This window comes from Ammospiza caudacuta, chromosome 3 (assembly GCF_027887145.1).
Source record: "Ammospiza caudacuta isolate bAmmCau1 chromosome 3, bAmmCau1.pri, whole genome shotgun sequence".
In the NCBI taxonomy this organism is placed as follows: Eukaryota; Metazoa; Chordata; class Aves; order Passeriformes; family Passerellidae; genus Ammospiza; species Ammospiza caudacuta.
Window position 1 is genome coordinate 100,531,939 of NC_080595.1, and position 22,825 is coordinate 100,554,763.

The window sequence follows — 22,825 nt, forward strand, 5'->3', positions numbered from 1 at the left end:
AAATGCTTAAAGGAACTTTTGCTGATCAGGAAAAGCAAAGGTATATTTATTACTAGCAATGGACTTTTAACAGATTACTTCTTACAGAACTGCTGACTCAAGAAGTTTTCAATGTTTTCCTGCCTGAAAGTCCCTCTCTATAAAACCTCATCTGTCCAATTCCACCTAAGGGTTACTTCAGAGATTTTTTTGAATGCCCACAATGTGAACATAGAAATAAACTCCAATATTAAAGTAACTTTTTTTAAGCTTCCAAATTTTCCTGTGAAGTCACTGTTGATACTCTGTAAAATATTTGCTCAACATTTCCACTGATTTTATGTGGAGGACAGAGAAAAATCTTATGGTATAATAAATTTCTAACTTTTGGGTCCTAATTCACATCAACTTTCTATAAACTGCTTCCATTTCTGCTGCTCTGGATCAAAGACTAAAGGAAGGCAAGCAATTTCATTGTCCACATGCAGCATCTGCAGTCAGATTCTTCCTTTGGCAAGTCTCATTCCTGCATTTAAACACTAACTAGGGCCACTGACTTTCTGACTGGGAGACTTCACTCCAAAACAAAGGAAAAAGCCCAAGCAGACAGATACCAAATGTCCAACACGAGTGCAAAGTGTGTGCACACATAAGCAAACAGTAAGTTATTTAACCAGTACTTAGCAAGGTAAAAGTTGCTGTTCTTTCAGTGTTAAATAGTGAATGAAATCAATTTCTTGAAATGTGTACGTAATATTATTCACATATCATAGTCTTAATCTTATGCCATAAGCATGTATAGTTAAGAAATTACTATGGCCCCAAAAAGCGTATTTATTTTTATTTTAGTCTAAGAGTGTTCCTTTGCCATACTATAGCAGTGATTTTTCTCAGGAAAAAGTGGCTCCCAAAATAACTTTGGTTTACAGAATCAGAGAAAACTCTCCTGCCTGTGCTGAGCTGTTTCTATCACAACCAGGCAGCTACCAGTATCCAAACCAGCAACTGAAGGTACTGTAGAATTTATCAACTCCACATTGCAGTAGACTGCAATAACAAGGTGTAGAAAAAGTTTATAATTATTATTTTTCCCTTTGCATCTAGATGTCTTGGGAGATAGCTGGCATCTGTAGTGATACTCGAAATATTGTGATCAATGTTACAGATCACTGGATGGGAAAATCAAGGAAACTAGAAATAGCAAAATGTGGGATGCTTCTTGGTAAGTGTTATTTTGCAGTTCATCACAAGTCCAACATTGAAATGTTGCCATTAGTCACATATACTTGTTGCTGTTTTTATGCACACAACTAAGGCTAAAAACTGAAAAAACATCTTCCAAACTAAACACCACTATAATCATCTTGGTTTTAGTGTTTTCCCTTCCCAAAGGGAGGGTTTTCCTCCTTACTTTCAAAACCACACAGAATAGGAAAGCAACAGAATATATACACCAAAAAATTTCCTCTGGAAGTTTGCATCTCTCTGTACACATATGGGAGAATCCAGAAGGTTTGAGGATATATGATGGAAGACTTAAATACTTCTAGTTTAATTTGCAACAAAGCATACCAAAATTTCTAATCCCATGTTGAAGACAACTTCAATTGTGCAAGCTTAGAGATGATCTTGAACATTGCCCCCCTGTAGATTTCAGATAAGGATATGTCAGTCTTAATCTAATACTTTGGTGAGATGTGAGTCTCAAGAGAAACTGTGAAATCGGAAAGTCACATATGAAAATAATTTCTTACTGAACTAAAACATCAGAATCTCTTTGAGTTTAATCCAATTTTTAGAAGGCACCAAATGCCTAGGAGGAAAATGCTCAGTTTGCATCAGATGTGGACTGATTCTAGCCCAGTGAAATTGTTGCTGTGGGGTAGGCGTTAAAGAGCCGTGTGTTTAAATAACTTGGTAATCATGGCACTGAAAATAAAATTTACTAACCTGAGAGTTAGGTGTTTAAGTTTCTTTTAATAGTGAATAGGTAGAGTTAGCTGCTTGAGGACAGAATTTTCAGCAGCTTTGAATAAAACACAGATAAATGAATCAATAGAAAAACTGCCAAGTGAAATGTTAAGAATTCCACTTAGTTAATGCCTACAGAGATTGATACCTGAAACCACTTTCTATTCACAGATAACAGCATCATACAGATAACTGGCTCATTTCCTTTTAAATAAAGCTGCCAGAAAGATACGAGCAGTGTTGTCCCAAACACCTTTTACTTCAAAAAGGGGAGCCCTGGATATTAGGTCTTCATCAGATAGCAGGAGTTCACAAGCATCTTAACTCAGGTCTGGAAATTCTGGATTGAAGATCACTCTTTTTACAACCTGTTGCACTGTGCTGCAGTCTGCATATATATAATACATAAACATATTATTCATAGGGCCAGAAAATGACAAATAGGCAGACTATACTGACCAAATGATGATGTCTCTTCTCTGGGAAGTTTGGGAATCCTGCTTCAGGGACTTATGTACATTTGACCCTACAGAACCCCTGAGTTCACATGGACTCAGAAGTCATGGGTTCAATATCTACCTCTGAATTCTTACTGTTTCACCACTGTTGAAGTTAAACAAGCACATCTGGGCTTAAGATTTTTCATTTGTAAATTTCATTTGGAAATTATTTTCCTTTTTAAATGGCACTGACAAGGGCTAGCATACCAGTATCATCCAAGCAGCAGCAGTACCTCTTTTACCAACAGAGACCTCTTACAGCTGGGGAGAGTGAACTAAAGAAAATGTGCAGCTTCAGAACATGAGCAATCATCTTGTGGTGTGCAGCTCTGGTGCATCTTTACCAAATCTGTGAATTCACTCCAATGGGAAGAATTATTGATTGGCAGAAAAGACACCCTGGACTTTCAGCTCTCTGACTGAGGTTTTATACTGAGAACTGGCTGTTTGTTGTTTGTTTGTTTGTTTTTAGTCATAAACCCATCCAAAGGTAAATGAAAGTCACTGAGAGAAAATATGACACTTCATAATGCCATTCTGATTGCACGTTCAAGAAAAGTGTAGTATTTCTTTTGCCCTTATTTAGACAAAGGGTTACAGTGTATTAAATTCTTTCCTGTATGTATTGATGAATTTGAATTTTGTTCAAGGGCATCTAGATGTCTTGCCTGGAGTTTTATTGAGGAAGGAAGTGTACAATTAAAACAGAAGATGAAGACTTCAATGGTCAGATGGTCAGTAAGACTACTGCAAATTATTTTTTCCTGTATAAGCATATCTCAGTTATAATAAAAACAAAAATTAATCTATCTCTTTATAAACTGGGTCTACTCATGTCTACTTAAACTACTAAACTTTTGGATGGCATCACTGTTCTCTGTTCTTACCTGAGAAATCCTTTTTAACACAGGAGTACACTTCGTATTAAATGTTCTATTTTCTTTCTTTTAAAATTTAGCTACAGTTGTACTGTGGCCTTTAACAACCTATTGAAGTTTTCTTTCAGCAGATAAGTGATAAAAGAACTCTCAGTTCAACAAAGCAGGAGCTTAAATTTAGGTAGACAATCACTACCAATAATTTGACAGACAAGCTCATTTAATGTGCAGATATCAAACTAAACTCACATAGACTGAAGGTAATGAACCTACTTACATAACTAACTGGAATGTCTGTTATATAGCATTCTCCTATATTGTGGTTTTGGTTTACATTTTTTCACTAAAAATTAGCAGTAGAGGCTAATCTGCTCTTTTCATAGTTCATGGGAAAAAAAATGGAAGTGTCATTGACATAGTACTTGTAAAAAGTTTTAACATTTTCACCCAGTTGGAGAGCAAGTTGAAAACACAAGGAACATTATCTGCAGGACTAAAAGATGACTTTATATGTCAGAATTCTAGAAGATTGAGGAAAAAAAGCACATAGGCTAAAGTAAAAATAACTTTAGAGAGATATTTCTAATTTACCTGATTGCATGCACAAGAGCAAAATAAGTAAATACTGAATTATTTGTTAACCAGAACTTTTTTCCCTCTGGAAAGAAATATGATCCCTATGATATTCATTGCCTTTTACCACTCAAGTAACTGCCTGGGAGTTTCCACACGTTTCACTGATTACATTATTGTAAAGGGCAAAATATCCCTCAGACTAAAATTTCATTATTTTTACACATCCTTCTGGAAAGAATGCATAAAATGTAATAAAAAAGTGATTTAATGATAATCAGAATTTATGTCCTGTACAGCATACTGAAGAAGAGACTAAAATATGAAGTTTAAGTGAGAACTGAGAGCAAGCAAATTCCAAATATGATAGCAATTACTCAGTGCATGGTAGAGAAAACCAGTTTTGTCATATTTACAAGACACAATTCATTAAAGGCTTTTTATAATGCATCTGGTCATGTTTCATTGTTAATTAGTTTTCTTGCTATGTAGTCCTGTTTGCTGACATAGGTAATCCCTGCAACCAGGATGTTTGCACCTAAATGGGTTCTACTTGTAAGTGTGAGTGCTGTCTTATAAAATTGATTTCAATTCACATGACAGAATAACAGCACCATATCAGTGGATAGGGGAAAGGGGAGTGTGATGTCAGCCATTCAGCTCAGCTTTTATGTTTTAGAGTACGCTTTAATTAAGAAAGGTTAACAAGATTATTTCTCAGGTTTTGGCCTCTAGGAAATGATCTGAGAGGCAATCAAAACCATTGAGCTATAACTGGTATTAAAAAAGTAATGGGAAGTTTGTATTCTTAATTTGTGTCACAATGCAGAATCAGACTAGGTTTCCTGCTTCACAAAAGTCAGACCATCTCACTGTTTAAAAAATACAACAGAGGAACCATATAGCCAGAAATGTTTGCCTGAGTGAATCAGTGAATCTTTGCCTGTATAAAGTCATTAATGGTATACTGTGACAGGAATTAAAATCTAAAAAAAAAAAAAAAAATCTGAAAAACTACCTAAAAACACACAAAATGTTGTGTTGCAGTTAAAAAAAAAAAAAAAGGAAAAAATCCCCACCAAAGTATTGTCACATGTATGAAATCCTAGACTTGTTCTCACTTCAGTAATATAATAATTTATTCATTATCAATTGTGGCATTCAAAAAGTTATGCAAGATTATGGTGAATATCACACCATTTCACTTAAAAGCCGTTATAATGATAATGGATTGACTGTATACCACTTAAAAAACTTCATTGTAATTTCTGCTTGTTAACTGTGATAACATGATGGAAGGCTGATAATACACTAAAGTTCTTTCACTTCATAAATAGGTTTGTAAACAGGGCAGAAAATGACCCAAAAGTGCCACGGGAATATAATCAACCTTGTAGGACCACAAATATACATTTTTTAGTATTTTACCCAAGTGTGGAGAGAAGGCAAATTTATTACATCCTGATTCTCATTACAAGGTATGTGTTAGAAATTAGACATTATGTTTCAGAGCATGTCTTATTCCTTATGAGGACTCATTTCTCCTTTTATTTTATTCAAAAATGCCTATCAAATTCATTTCATATTTCCAGTATTAACTTTACCCAATGTATTGCCTGTCCTCTGACAAGATACAGCTATTTTCTAGGTTGCCTCTGGAGGACGTTTCCTTCATTAGGTTCCTGGTTGTCACTATGTCCTTAACAATAAATTTACAAAGTTGGAAAATGTGTATCTCTAAAAACTAATGGCACACCATGTTATTTCTGAACCTCTTTCTTCTACACCTAGTTTTGTGAGTTCAATGTCAACAGCATATATACCATATTTTAAATTATGCTTATTATTTTTATACAGCTTTATGAGATCATTATTTGTAGTCTGATGGTTACGGCTGTCTCCTGGAAAGAAAAAGCTGTGAGAATCCTTAGTACTCCACAAAGACTTTGACCATGGTTTTTTTACAAAAGGTCATCCACATCTCTTGGTTAAGTATGTGTTTACCCCAAGGACATAATTTAAAAATCCATATGCTGAGGTAGAAATTTATATATAGTGCAGAATTCAGTCTGGTATAGAAACTTCTAAATATAAGTACCTATAGGTATGTAAAATTTTTAAGTTTCCATTAGTCAAAGGACATCTTGCCAGTACAGTCTATAGGGCCTAGAGGACACTTTACCCGAATATGGTACCCCATGACAGTGGCACTTGCAGCTACAAACATCTGAGTGTTTTCTCAATTATGTTGTTGATTCTGCTGTTGGTAATTGATTAAATTTCCTACTAAAGAAGTACTACTAAACTACTACTAAAGATGTCTTCCAGTGCCTTCCCCTGCTTTGAAGGTGTATTTTCTCTTATCTTCTGAAATTGAAATATACATACTGAAATTGTTCTACATGCTTGTATTAGGGTATCTAAATTGAAGCTTTAATATTAACCCTTAAATTTAAGGCCTATTAAAACACATTAACATATCAAAAAATACCTTCTCTTCTACAAAACTAAACAGAAAAAAATCTAGAAGAGAAATTATTAAAAACATCAGCTTTAAAGTTGATCACTGATGACCTACACTTCAAAATCAAATACAAACAATACCAAAAAAATTATTCACTTCCTCAGAACATTGACCTGGGTTTTCCTTGGTTTTGTGATATTTATTTTCTCAGAAACAATTAGATTAATCAAAGTAAACTGTAAAGGTCTAGTCAAACCAAAAGGAGCGTTAGTTGTATAGGGTATAAAATGACATTTGGATAATAGTTTGAGCTGGCAGTGGCACAGAGAGGTTGTAACAGAAGGGTATCTCTAAAATAGAATGCCCAGCATCTACAGAAACTCCTTTCACAGCAGAATGTGTCAGCTGTGTCTTCTCACCTCACTCCCAGTTCTCCCTGGCTCTTCCCCACAATTGTCTGAAAAAGCAACTTCCATGTTTTGCAGAGATTAAGATGGTCTTTGTCCGGGATTTCATCTTCTATCATCATTCTTAGATAGCTGTGCATCTACACACTAGTCTTTCATAGCTCCTTAAAATGACACACAAGAGATGTTTCTATTTTTGCAGGAAGGTGAGAATCACATGGGTCCTTTCACAGGTGCTAGACATATTCTAGACTAAAGAAAGGCAATTCTGATGGCTAGGTGACAGGGTTGTGGACCTAAGAGCACCTTGTTCTCTAATTTTGGCTGAAACACTGACTCAATAAATTTAGAAATCCATATATTTCCTTGATTGTGATGAAAATTTTTTCTATCTACTAGAAGAACCTCAGAGGAAAAGAATGTCATGTCTAATGACATTTTTCTTGTGTAAATCAGTTACAAAAAAAAAGCAAATTAGTCTGCTTCAGATGAAAAAACAAAAATAAAACATATTCTAACAGTCAACTGTACAGGCAAATTAAGTAAAGAAAGATTAACAATAGACACGTGATAGACAAAGAGATAGATAGATAGATAGATAGATAGATAGATAGATAGATAGATAAACAAAGAGAGAAAAACAAGTGGTTTGTAGATTTAGTATTGCTTTTCTCTTGCATTTGCAACAAAGCAGAGGCAATATACAAGAGGTGTTTGCTATCTAATTTAAGATCAGTATATGTTCCCCAATATGAATTACATTGAGAGCATGTAGAACCTGACATCAGATAAATATACACTGCAGTATACAGAGCATGCATTGCTGTATAATAAAATAAAGAAATGGATGTTTAATATTTTTAATTGTACTTCTTGAGGGAGTAGTGGTAAATATTTTTACATGCTTTATTCCTCAAAGATTTTAATCTCTGCATGTACGTAGAATGAAGAAGTATGTGTGTAAGCACACACAATTGTGTACCTAAACCATCAGATGTTTGGCTGTCCATTTACAAGAAAAAGTGGGAGAGAGGGGAAGAATGGGCTGAAGATGTGGTGTGCATAGAAAAAGATACTATCAACTTTCTCCTGTGCATGCTACAACTTTTAGAGTACAAACTGCTTAAAAAGAGATTAGACTGCTTCCTGAATGCTGCTGACTCTTGCTCTCTTTTAAGAATTTCTCTACTAGCTGCAGGGCACTATATTGGCTAAATATAATCAGAAATTGTGCAAATGAAATAATTCTTTTTTGTTTTAAGCATTTTTGTTTGTGTTATTATCTTATACTTTATATATTTACCTTTTAAGCTATTTTGATGTATTAAAATAATATCTTATTTTTGTGAATAAAGATTAAAACTGAGCAGGTATCAAAGAAGTACACACCAACATTTAAAAAAGACATTTAATAGCTCTATATTTCAATCAAAATAGCAATTGTGACTAAGTATAAACCTAAAGGATTTGGTTTTAAGTCTGGTCAAAATAATGAACTCTTTACAGGCTAAGCATACAAATATATCAGTTCCATTATAAGAAGTGATACTATTTTTCTAGTTCTCTATTGCTCTACATGTCAGTACATGCAATCCCTTAATTATTGCCATTCATGTTGATAGAATGACTCCTGGATTTGTGTCAATACCTGCAGTGTGATTCTAGTTCTATTTTCCAAATCCATTTTTATGCCTGAGCCATCTAAGGATCTATTAGTAAACTTGACATCGGGATCATATTCATGTTAAGTCATGAACTGACAGTCACTTGATGACATTTTGATTCATGTTTTTGTCACATGCAGAGATATTTTGCTTTGCTTCCATAGTTATGGGTAGATAGAACAGAAAAGACAACCACTGGAAATTGCATCATTAGTATAACATGTAGCATCAAGAATTATAACTACAGCATGTGAAATTTAGAATTATATTATGTACTCCATTACTTTGAATAACAGCACAATTGCAGAATGTTATTCCCAGCACATGCACTTGAATGTATATGTATATTACATTTCATTAACTAGCTATACAGGAAATTTCTCTCACTCAACATTATCAGGGAAGATGATGACAACATTAAAAAACCATCACAACTACACCATGCTTTCAGCTAAAAATCTATTTAGCCATAATCTAGCAGCTATTCAACACAACAGTTTTGGTTTTTCTGTGAAATTGCTTTGCTTGGAGCTCTTCATCTAGCATATTACCTTCTATTTAAACTCACTTAAATCCTGATATACATTTGTATTATTCTCATTAAGGTCTGGTCACCCTGCATAGCTTAAGCTTAATAAAAGATCTTCTATTCAAATAGATAAGTTGTACAAATATTGTCCTTGCAATCTTTAAATAATTTAGAATTCAAACTGATAAACCCAGAAACATTATTTTTATCCTGGTTTCTAGTAATTTCAGTTTTATGGCTAATTCAATTCATATCAGATATATTCCTTTAATCAAAGGCCACTTTATCAAATGCAACATTGCCCTCAAATGTTTCTGTTTTAAAGGAATTAAACCAGCCTAGCTTATGGGAGAGAATGGTAAGTTGAGTTGCATCCTCACTAAGTAGAACTGGATTGAATTAACTACAGTAAAAATATAGTTTATGGTAAACCTCCTCCATGTATAATCTGTCATAAATTGTAAGATAAATATGAGTTGATATATACACATGGTATGCTTTCTCTGTGCTGAGACAGAGTACATGGTGAAGTAGTTTTATTTAATGACTTGATGTTCTTTTGATCTGTTTATCTGGTATATGCCAAAGAATTGCTTATACAGGATGAGCTTTACCAAAGGGGGAAAAAAATGGAATGGAAGCATGGATAACTAAGGGAGAATCAACAAAAAGATATCAAGAAAACAGGGTATTTTATCTTAGATTTTGTAACATGATGCAAGTGCATAGCTACTAATTTACTAATATTTCAATATATTTTCCTGAATATTGGGATGCCTCAAAGCCTGAAAATCTTAAACCTGTCTTCTTTATCCACTCTACACTGAATTTCTTGTCAAGATTCAAATTCTGAAAACATGACTCTCAAAAACAACTCTATATTTTAAACAACAACGGCCTCTGGGAATAACCCACAGGGAATTTTTGTTTTTGAAAGAGTTTTTTTTTTAACCAAATAAGCCTTTTTAAAATTTTTAGATTGAATACTGACCAGAGGACATACACATTGATTGACGTCATGAACAGGCACGTGAAGTTCTTTGCTTCCCTCTAGTGACTGCTCCAGGAAGAGATTTAACTCGATCTGCTCATTTTACTCAACTTTGGCTCAGAGATTCAGCAAAAGATTAATTTTGTGTAAAGACACGTGAGAGGTCGGTGAGATGCTGATACAGCATTAGAACATGTATATTTGTGATAGAGATTGGTAACATATGGCAGACTTACACTGGACATGTGTTTGGTTTTGATATAGTTTTTATGGTTTTATCAGGCAGAGATAAAATTTCAATGTTGACAATTCAAAAACAACTGATAGAGTTGGAAGATGACCTCTAAGACAAATTTTAAAACATAATTTCAAATATTTATTTAAGGTCATTTTGCCAAAAAACACTTGTAGTAAGACAGACCAGACTCAATGAATTACATGATGTTTGATTTACCAGAGGGATTACTTAGAAATTCAGGAGAATTAGATATACACATTTTCAAGTAAAGACAAACAAATTTACACTCTGCAAGTGTTAAAAAACACATTGCATGATATTGTATTATATTGTCCTTATCATATTACCACAACTACCTATATTTATACCAGTTGTAATTCTGTTTTGTTGGTTTTTTTTTTTTTTGTACTGACTGCAAATAAATTGAAAAGTAACAAATAATATGATTTACTTCCAAGCAATTCATGCACATGATCTGTACCCCTATTTTCAAAGGAATAGGGGCACAGTTCTTCTCACAGGGATAAGCAAATATTCCCCAGATTATTCAACGTCTTTGGTGGCATAAGCAGGTTTTATTTTTATTTAATGATGGTATAATACAAGGACCTTTAGTGCTTCTGCATTACTTCTGTTGCCTGAACAGAGCTAAATTCTCCAAAACAGACGACAGTCCTGAGATCATCAGAATGAATGAGGGGGAAAAAAAAAAAGAAAGAGCAATATCATTATAAAACTATTCAAACTTCAGAGATCTGCTTCATGGCAGGAGAATGATATTGGCTTTGAGAAGAGGTAGGGAACATTGTCACATAGCACTCAGGAATTTGGAACTCTACCATCAGTGAACTTGGATGAACAGCTTTGCTTTCATCATGCTCTGGTTTCCCCTACATGTAAACCAGGGAGAATGGTATGAGCTTCTGTGTTAAATTGCTTTTAAATTTGCAGGTGTAAAAACTTTTAAGAGGTACATGACATAAATGAGAAAGGTTGCTAAACTTTTGCAGTTTCAATTGTGCTATTTTGTACTTTTGAAAGCTGTACTATTTGGTACACATTGTTTCCTTCTACAAGTCAGCCCAAGGCCAGCATCATGGAGGATCTCCAGATCGTGTTTTCTGCATTTCTTGGTGAAGTTTCATTAAGAAAAAAACAATTGCATTTTATTTGACTTAGTAAGATACATGAATTTTTCTGAAAACCTAGATACAAAACCAAAATATGACTGATTTTTTCCTGTGAAGTTTATTCAAACTGCTCAATTATCTTTTGTCCTCATTATGCACTAAAAATCTGTCAAAAGTCCAATTATAATTTCTAAATTTGATTATGAAGATACAATCACTAGTTCTTTTTAGTTACAGTCCAGAATTTAAATTGCCTGATAGTACAAGAAAACACTATTTTTAGTTTGTGAAAAATCTACATTTACATAACAGCAATAAATAGCAATTAAATTCTCAACAAATGGAGTTGATTAATCACCCTGTAAGAATTAAAAAGTGAACTTATTATCAGGAATTAATTTGATTTCTTTTTTTTTGTTATAAATCAGTACACCATGTAAGCTCTGTTCATGGCCGTGTAGGTGTTGGTGAAGAGCAGTGTTATAAAAAAAGTACTAAATTATAAATTCCTCCCATATATAATGATTCATTTTGTGTGACTTAAGCAAAGAAAATTTTGGTCTGACTCTTTTTCAACATAAAGAAACTCCATTTATATTGTGCAATATTTCAGAATTAATTTTCTACATTACAGTATAATCTTAACAGTTTGTGAATTTAAAAGTTTTTATATTTAGGTCTTACATGGCTTGCATGGTTCTCCACTTGATCTGATCTGATTCAAATCAGTCAAAGCCTTTTGGTTGTCTGCAAAGGAGTTTGGATCAGGTTTTTCATCTCATACTGTTTTAATGAAATAGAACATGATTCTGTGAAGTGTTCCAAGTCTTTATGCAGGACTATCAGGAATAAAATGTGTAGGGTGCTGTTACACAGGTTCCAGTATGGAAAGTTCTTCATAAAAACAGGAGTTCCAGGAGGCATTTATCTTTCAACTTCATTAATGAAATAAGCATGGAAATTAACATAGAAAGAGAATTTTCTGCCTTGAAAAATGTGCCAGGAGTAAAGTCTCACTGTAAAGCTGGACCAACAAGACTGACTGCAGTCAGTGGAAGAATCAAAGCCTTATCTGGCATGTACTGCCAAACTATACTTACTGTCATTCAACTTCCTCAATATCTTTCTGGGAACAAAAGCAATATGACTGTGAACTAACATAAAGTAAGGAGAGGGGAAAGGCTACTATAAATACTTTCAGAAGAAAATTCTGACTTAGGATATTCTAATGATTTGATGATTAGTTTGACACATTTTGAAAAAAGTTATTAAGAGTTGCCAAACCTATTTTCAAAGGTTTAAAGGCTAGGACAAAAAAAAAAAAAAAAAAAAGCCTAAACCTTTAGTGGTCCATGGTGCTAGTTTTAAAAATCAAAGTGGAGAGGAGAGAGACATAGCAGATCGGTGTTCCCTGTAAATTTTACCACCAGGCAACAAAATGCATAAGTTTTTTGCTGGTGTGCATACAAGTTTACATTGAAAAGCTGAGTTGCAGAAAATTAGCTGGTAGACTCTCATTTATTGGACTATTTCTTCAGACTGGTATCCAGGGACAACGGGAGAAAAAAAACTAAAAGCCGTAGGGGATAATTAAAAAAAAAAGTAATTGTACACTTTTTTAAACCCTCTTTAATGGAGGATGCTAAAATATGTCTAGAGTGTAATCAAAAAGTTATATAAATGTATGCATTTTGTCATTTTGCATATATGGGTATTCATACTTTCATATAGCTTAAGGGTAGAAAATCTAAGCCCCTGCCCATGGAAACTTGCATAGCAATATGGAAAAAAAATAGAGCAGATGTACCACTTGTCCTAATCTGAAACTGAACCAGGTCAAAATTCTTGCAATATTAAAAATTTCAGCTAATTACATTGTACTTCTTCCAACTGTATAGTCAGCAGGCACAAGCTATTATGAGCACACATATGGTCAAATAAAACACTGCCATACTCTATAACACCCTTCTGCAGCAACTGGCAGAGAGAGCTTCAGAATACTAAAGCCCTTTCCTTACCCAGTGCTGTGAGACGTTGTGCTGCACTGCATACAGATGTGGAGAACATCAGCAACAACTGACTCTGTCCTGTGGAGAGCACATGTGCCCACATTATGTCCAACACATTTCTAAAAGAACAAACACCAGCTGCACTATTTTGCTGCTCAGTTGGTGGCTCTAGAAACTGCCATGTGAGATATTCCTTCCACTCTGTGGCCCAACACATCTACCCCACCTTCCCTGCCCTCACTGCAGTGGTGATAGCTGAGGGTTGCATGTGAGGGAGGTACTTCCCACATTCAGAACTGTGGCACCTTTCCAGCCTCCTACTGTGTTTTGAATTCTGCACCTGATTCAAGATTCCAGGGGCTGGGTCCTCTAAGACAAATAACTGATTTTGTCAGGCCAAACTTTCAGAGATGCTAGAGATCCATTGTGCTTCTTTTGACTGGAGTAGAATTGATTGTCTTCACAGTGGCTACTATGGAGTAATGTTCTGGATTTGTGCTGAACACGGGATTGATAATATAGAGATGCTTTTTTACTGCTGAGCAGGGCTTACACAGAGCCAAGGCGTTCTCTGTTTTTTGTGCTGCCATGCTGGTGAGGAGGCTGGGAGTGTTTGGGAGGCTGGGAGGAGACACAGCCAGGACAGGTGACCCAACTGTAGGCTGAGGCTGTTTTTGCTGTTTCCCTATCCTTTCTTGTTTTCCTCTCCAGAAAGCTGGGAAGGACAAAGAAAAGCTTTCAAGTTTTGTTTCAACTTAAAATCTTTAAAATCACTTCTGTCGTGCTAGTACCTGATCAACTCCTTTCCCTTCTCTTTGTGACTGAGACTCTTGAACTAATGGATCACAAACAGTTCCTGACAGTGGGGATTGTTTGCTCATGCTAGGTAATGCAAAGAGAAAAGACACAACTGTTTCTGATTTTTTTTTTTTTGATTGATTGGTTTAAGAAACTTAATTGTTTCTCCTTAGAGTGTTAAGTAAAAACAGTCCAAGAATTTTCCTATTAACTAGATGGAGAAGCATTCAGGATCCTGAGATTTTACTGAAGGCAACATCTGAATACATTTTCTGAAATGAGTAGGTGAAGTTATCACTCATTTCTGAGGGGGAAAAATCACCACTTACATACAACTGGTGCTACCAGCTTTGTGTAGGGAAGCTGGAAGTATCAAAGGAAGCACCAGAAATCATAAAAAAGCCTGGTTTCAATCACCACAGAGAGATGTGCCCTATATTTTGGGATAATAAACTGAAATAAAATGTTGCATTATTGCATTGATTTTAATACATGACATATTATTTTGTTCTTTACTTCCATTGTCTGGATGTTGCACACACATTTGACTAGATGCCTACAGAAGGGGCACAAGGCTGCCAGCTTGATAAATGGGCATTCTTATAAAACATAATCAGAGGGAAGAATCACCAAATCTCATAGAAAGAACAGATGAAAAATACTTTTACTGAAGTAAGGATGACAAAATTGTCACAGACATCAATGGCAGTAGAATAAGTTTGATGATCTGGTGTGATTAAACATCTCAAAGATCCAGAACTTTCTTCAAGGATGGAAGTTAGAGAACTGTAATCATTATTCAATCTCCTGAAATCATGTCCAAATCCAGGTAGATAAAGCCTTCCTTGCTGCTGGAGAAGTATTAAACTGACAAGATCAGTGGAAGGAGTATCATTTACCAAATGTGAATTTCCAATGCAGATAAAGGTGTGGGAGAAGTGGCTAAAAAGGTGGAAAAACCCATTAGAGGTTGCTGCTGGCTGGATACCAATGATAAAAGCAAACACAGTTTTCATCTGAAAACCACTTAATTTAAAATACCTGATTCATTACAGACTATTGATTAGTTAAGCACCCTCAGCTAAAGCAGACTACTTTTTGTTGGGTTTATTCCAAAACGCTTGCCAAGTCCTGGTTATGCAAAAATTATCCCGTTTGGAAGGACATGAGTACATCACAGCTCTCTAGGATTTGCAATGTGAATTAGGCTATTAATCCATCAAATCCAGTTCCCTGCTGGTGAAGACAACTAATTCCTGAAGCTTAGAAAAAGTAGAAAAATAAAAGAAAACCAAGCCACCAAAAACCCAACATAATCATGAGCACCTAACTAATTGTATAGTCCTCTACAGATTTATTTGTTTACATTTATAAGTGATAGAAATTGACTCAGCATTATAGAGCTTTCATCATTTAAAAACTCACAGTGTCAAAGTACAAATTCTGAAATATTCCTAACCAAATACAAATACAAATAAAATGGTCCAAATGAAAAAGGAAACAAAATAATAAAAATGACGAAAATGTATTTTGAATAAGCTAAGAGATATTCTCCAAAGGGGTGGATGAAAAAAGTAGAAGTTTGCTCTTGCTCTTGCACATTCTGATAAGAGATAATGTCACATTCTCAAAAAATATCACACATACATTTTCAAAAGAAGTGACACTGGTGTCCGTGCAGACCTTGCTGCATCACATCTTATTGGGAATATTTCAGGGTTCAAATCACTTTAAAAAAATGGACAAGTCTCCAAGAATTCCCCCAGCCTTCATATTTTCTAACATATTCAATATCTAATATTTAATAATATGCCTAGAAAAGATATCCTTCAGAACACAAAAGCACACGTTTCTCCCTCAAAACCTCAGACTATTTTATGTAAGCTTTATGTGAATTTTAGATGTTTGACAAGTTTACTTTTCAATTTAGATTCCAAATCATATTGAAAGCAGTACATATATGTAGCACTGAACTTCTCTATAAAAAATACTAAGAGAAATGCAAAAGAAGTGGCAAGTACAAAATGCATTTGTTTGCAACTACTTCACACATTCCTGAATAAAATATTTTAATCACATTGTTAAATATGCAGCATGGTGTTGGAGTTTTTTTAAGCAGTCTAATTATACTCAAATGTGCCTTTGACATTCTGGACTGGAACAGTGAAATCAGAGCATGTGCTCTAAATACACAGTACTGAAAGTAACCCATATAAAAAATTATAAACAAAGCACTGTATCACTTATGTATAAGCAAAATACTGTGAAGAGAAAACAAAGAATGTGGTCCAAATCTTTTGCATTTTATGTGCTCCTAATAATGCATAACAGGAAGTATGTACTTCATTCCACAGATTTAATGGAAATTGAATACTGTGATGTTACTGGCAAATTATGATTCTTTGTAGAGGCACAGACCATGGTACTACTTGTATTTGGAAAGATTTCTAGTATCATGTCCAAAGTTTCACATTTCTGTACTATAATGCTGTTTCTCAGCCATCGGTGTGCTGGTGTAAATCCAAGCTCAAGGATAAAAACACTCACAAAATCACAAAAAATCATGCAATTCTAACACTGTAGATAAGTCTGTATTATAAGACATACAAAATATACCTGGATAAGAAGTACAACATCACCTTTAAAAAACAATAACCTGGCAACCATATAGGGATCCTTCTTGAAACACCTAATCTGCATTGATGCAAAGTTCATCTTGACCTTAATGGGAAATTTACTGTGAAAGATTAACGCAGCAAATTACAACTGCACAAGCTTGGGATCAATTTTGAACCACAACTGGATTTTACCAATTTGCTTTCTTAGAGCAACATTATATTTTTTGCTATAGAAGGGAAAGAGATATTTATTTTTTGCTATAGAAGGGAAACAATTTTATCGACTAAAAAATGTAGAAGACTAATAGTAAGATTTCACTGCTTAGTATACAGCTATTATTTTAATGAACTTAAATGAAAATTTGAGCCTACTAAAATGAAGATTGCTGCGGGGATCACACTTGAAAATTGTATTTCTCCCTGCAGTAACAGAAATGGGAGTCTTCCTTAGTTATTTGTCTCATCGTTTACCCACTTGCCTGTTGCTCAGCAACTACCATGAAGGAACTACAGTCCTTAGCCATTCTAATTTTAACCTTGAGAAAGCAAAATAAAATTACTATGTGAATAGTCTCTTTCTGGTGATATATTGCAATATTTCAGTTTTTATAACTGCATAAAGGAAACTAAGTGACTGGAGAATTCAGTACTTCCACTCTGTCAAAGGTTCACTTTCTCTGTCCTTGTATCAACCCGTTTACTGACCAACTATTTAAATATTGTTAGGTACTTTGTAATATTTGAGCTGTAGCAATAGAAGCAAAAATCTGTCACTTACATTCTTGAATCATCCCACAGCACACAGTAGGGATTCAATGTGCCCTAAGAAGAAAACAAACAGACCTATTAGTTACCTGTATGCAAAAAATACTTGTCATGCTTGACCTAAAAATTTGTTTGGTTCTCCTCCTACAGGATCATCCTCATACTCTGATGAATTGATGCCACTGAAATGGCAAAAGCTTAAGGTTAATTCTTACAGAATATTTTGAAGGCACTTGAACCTCAGAGCAGAGTATATGTGCATTCTCTGCTTAGATAAGGAAAGCATAAAGTTGTTTATTTGGTATATCCTAGTGGAAGTAAAATATGAGATAATAGTTAATATATTTGGAGATTTGACTGAACATTTCTGGTATTATTAGAGGAAGTACTTTAGACCCCTTAGGAACTAGGATGTCAAAATCAGTAATGGTTTTAAAAAGTTTAAGCATATGTTGGGCAAAATGTACTGAGGTTGGGATTTCAGATTCCCAGACCCCACATTCAGTGTCCAAAGGTTTTGTCAATTAGGTCCTCAATCAGCAGAGGTTTTCTCAAAATATAGGGTTTTTTTTGTTTGTGGTTGAGCTTTACAATACCAGCTCCCATCTCTTCAAAGTCTGTGGAAAATTTCTGATTTGATTTAGAACAGAATGGGAATCTAGTACTTTATTAAAAATCACTGAACAATGGTGAACTTTTTGGGAAATTGAATTATCTGTAAAATTGTTCATTTTTATTTTGTTGCCTAGGAAGTGTAGAGACAAAACAAAAATTCCTTCAGAAGTACTCAAAATGGCAGCACTATATTCCTGTTCAACATAAGCATTAGATGTTCCCAGGAGTCAGAACTACATAAAAAATTATATAAAATTTGGAATAAAAATATATTTTTAAAAAATCATAAGTGATTTGAAGAAACAGGTGGAATTCACTATTTGTGGATGTCAATGCTAGTGATGAGTGTAGATGCAGTAGATATAAAGGTACTTTCATATAAACAAAGGACACCTTAATATTTTATTCTCAAAAATGATTTATTTATAGAAATGCATGGCAACCTGTAAAGTAAAAATCTGTTAAATATTTAAATTATTCCATCTAACTCTTTGTCAAAGATAAAAAAGGTCCTTTTGGAGGTGCTTGTGAGAAAGGCATTTAGGGAATTTTTGAACCTCTACTTCAGTATTTTGCTGACTGCATTGAATTTTATGAGTAGAATATAAATATTTAAAACCAACATATACTTATGGCACTTTATATTTACATAGCACTGTACAAACATAAATAAAGGATGCTCCATCCCCTGAAGTATTTACATTATAAAGAAGAGGAAGGGGAAGAGGGCACAGGACAAAGCAGTGGATAATAGGGCAACTGAGATTTGGAGAGCAGGTCCTGCATCACTTGCCAGGAGCTTTCAGGTACATTGATGGACTGAGATAGAAGGGTAAGAATTGGGAACAAAAGAATATCAGAGCAGAATTAAATTTTCTTTAAAATGTAATTTTATAAAGATTATTAATTTGTATCGTAAGTCTAGGTGAAGAAGTTTTACTTAAAATCTGATACAGCTATATGCATTTAAAACATACTTCTTCAGCTGCATCATAGTAAAGGCTCTGCATCTCTCAGATCTAAGACTTGCCTTTCCCAGCAATGGAAATAATACACTTCATGCTGGCTATTCCCACAATGCAAATAGAATGAATACAAAAACACTTTCAGCAAAAAATGTCCATTATAAAGAAATCTACAAAATAGAGGGGAATAAAAACCTTTGCAGAAAACTGAAACACGATAAAATTGCTGTCAGATCACACACTTTACTCTCTTTGAAATGTATTCAAATGGAAAGAAAGAGTTTGTTTGGCCACTGCAGTCATTAATGAGAGATTAGGCAGAAACATGGGAAGCAGGATAAATATTACTCCTGTTCCACAAGAAAGTCTTGTGGGAGGGTTTGTTCCACCAGAAGTGGCAGCTTGTAAGGGCATAGCACCCTTTTAGGACTTCTTCCTCTTTTGATACTTGATGAAATACCCTTCGAGCACCGCAGGGACCACAAAGTGTTTGTTTCTGTATTTGCTTCTTTGCCTTTAATCTGTTGCTCCCTTTTTCACAGCCCTTCTGGGGTACCTCTAGGCAAAGTTGCATTGCTGCTGTAGGGCTGCCCCCATCAGCCATGGCTGTCTGTAAGGGCAGTGCTCTTACCAGCTAATTTCCCAGCTGTACCTAAGGAAGCAGCTACTGTGTTCATTAGTGTTTTCAACTGCTGTAGCATTGATTTGTACACTACAGTACATTATCTGGATATCTCAAAAATGTGTGTGAGTGTGTATGTGTATGTATCTCTGTCAGGCATATAAAACTGAACTTTTGAGATGTGACTGGCAACTCTGACAGCGATCCAGCATCGTGCCAATTGTGTTTTGTAGCCAGGGCTTTCAGTCACAACAAAAGTTTCCTGTCCTGTGCTACTGCTGGCCTGTTATTGCAGTGGCCCTGGAGTAAACTTCTGTGCTGTCAAAAGGTGAGAGTTCATATTCTCTCTAGAATAAATAGGATTCTGAGTTATGCACATTTTAAAAGATTGCTTTGGTGTCCCTTCAATCAATCTACTGCAAAATGTGGCCACTATTCCTCTACATGTTCACATTTTATAAGACCAAATACCACATTCTCTAAATCACAGATCTCATAATATTCTGAATTGAAAGGAGTCCACAAGGATCATCAAGCCCAACTCTTAAGTGAATGGCCATATGGGGATTGAAGCCACAACCTTGGTGATATTTCTTATTAGCACAATGCCCTGACAACTGAGCAATAATGCATTGCAACCCACATTCCACTCTGGTCAGCTTTCTTTTATATTTGTATTTATTTACAAATCCAAATACCATGCAATTGATCTCAAACAGCACATGCAGTTGTGGTTTGCACTTCCTCCAAAAGATAATCCTCCAGTTTTGTTAATAAACTAGATAAAAAATTAGGACATTATTATAAATTTTGAATAAATTGGTATTTTAAGCCTGATTTTAATTAACCATATTAACTCTTTTAAAATGATCCATTTGCCCATCTTTTTTCATAATATCTTATCTACTTGATTTAGGCAATAGATAAGGAGATGAAAGAACAAATGTGTGGATATATTCCTATGTACTAGTAGGCATGCTCCACAAAATGCTTAAAATATCATCATTAAATTAATTTGCAAACAAACTGTTCTGAATAAATGAACAGCATTTGTAAGAACAAAGGTTTGGAAAGAACAAATATAATACTGAGACATTAAAAAAAATCAGATGAAAGAGAACATATTTTCTCTTAAATAATTAATCTATTTAACTGACATAATGTTTAATCTATGAGCCAATATTGTATAATGTTCCAATATTAAAGATATTTTAACAATGGTTTTATCTTGATGTATGTACATGAAGCTCATTCTATGGAAATATATTATAATAGAATAAATCCTTACTTTCAGCTGAAAAAATTACAGCAAAGAATTGGATTCTAAAGGAATAGTCAAATTTAAAAAATTATTATTTCTGTGCATCTTCAGCCTTATTTCTTTAGTTCCATTTATTGAAAAAAGTTTCATTATGAAGGCTAAGTCTTGAACACAAGTGAAAAAATGTTTAAAGATATTAAAATTATATAACTGATTTTGTATTCACAGATTTTCTGAAGCAATATATTGTCATTGTATCTGTCAATCCAACCTGTATATTCAGATGGATTGAGATCCTACATAAATATAGCATGCATGAAAATTTGATCCAAGCACTTGATGCTTCTCTGGATTATAAGACAAAAACTGAACCAAAAAAGAGAAATTATCTGATATGTATTGGAAAGGTTATTATCATTTTGCTTTGGCAAGACACTAGCTCATACAATATTAATTAATATTCTGTTACTGAAAGATTGCCAAAGCAAAGTGACAATCAGTGTCTCTAATCTGATCTTTTGTAACAATGAAGTTTAATTTCCAAGTTTTTCAAACTTGGCAAAAACTTGCTCTGTAAGTTATTCAAAGGGATTGATAAAAAAGAGTTGAAAGAGAAAGTGCTCTCTAAGAATTTTGTAGAATATCACTTTCTGGGGTGAGCAGTTCAACCTTTTATTAGTCTATTCTTGCCTGTGTTGTGCTTGTTTTATTAGCTTGTGTTTGGTCTAGAAATATTTTCAATGCTTACGAGTTTTATTTTTTTTTTATTTACATTGCTTATGAGTATTATTTTCTTATATAATTTTAAAACTTCTTTTCTTGCATGTGACCAAATTAATGAGAAGTTTTTTCTTACGTGTTATCCCACATGCCACCTTACCTGTTACTTTTGCAAGCAGTGATTTCAGTTTCAAAATATAAATGTCATATTCTGCAATTTGTGTAATAGCCCCTCAATCATTATTAAAATAATTGATTATAAAATCTAGCATTGAAAATTACCATAAATTCTTCTTAATAATGGTCATAGTAAAATCAAAACAAGTAGTCTATTTCAAGGGTGATTGGTTTTTCCTCTGATGTATAGGATTAATTTGTGTTTACTTCTGCTAATATTTTGTAATATCTTTAGTAAAATATCAGATAGAAACAAAAGTTATCTTAAAATTATGTTTCTCCTAATATAGAGAATGAAATCTAGGTCTGAAGGAAAATAAAACAGAAAATTATATCTACATGTCCTAAACCATCTTATAAATAAATTGAAACAGAGAACCATAAAATCCCAAATCGACACAATTCTTCATCAACACACTTTTAGTGTTGTTGAAAGGTAATGAGTCAGCTCAGCTTATGTTCTTCTGTTCCTTTTTCTCTGCCAAACTGTCATTAAGATGCTCTTTGCATTGGTTTTTTTCTGGGAACTAAATGGCAGGTCAGAATGACCATTGATGGCAAAATAATTTTTTCTAACCTTGAGTAAAATGTTAATGAAAGATCTAGAGTTCAAAAAGTTTTCTTCATGCTTTTGACCAGACTCACTACTTCAATTTTGCTACTGAATGAAATATTTGGAATGTCTCTAGGTGAATTGTATCTATATAACCACTTAAGTAAGTAGTTTTAAACTTAAAAATTACAGCTTTAAAGATTTTTGCATATCAATACTATTTTCAAAAGTTTGAGTAACTGTCTCTTCTAACTGACTCTTTATGACTTTATTCAAACCTAATGCTAGCTCTTAAAGCATAAAAGGGAGAATTTATATGTTGTGCCTTCACACAAATAAGCCCCATGCTTGCTATTTAACATTATTTTCCCAGCATTGTATATGACAAAATTTTTCCA

General features: G+C 34.1%; 1 protein-coding gene across 7 annotated transcripts in view; it reads right to left on the reverse strand.

Moving 5' to 3' along the window:
- ADGRB3 (adhesion G protein-coupled receptor B3) overlaps positions 1–22,825 on the reverse strand; it is a 444,081-nt gene that overhangs the window by 156,527 nt on the left and 264,729 nt on the right. For all 7 annotated transcript variants that reach the window (XM_058801298.1, XM_058801295.1, XM_058801300.1 and 4 more), the window contains one exon: positions 17,528–17,571. In XM_058801298.1, coding sequence (XP_058657281.1) covers positions 17,528–17,571 — 44 coding nt within the window. The remainder of the gene's footprint in view (positions 1–17,527; positions 17,572–22,825) is intronic.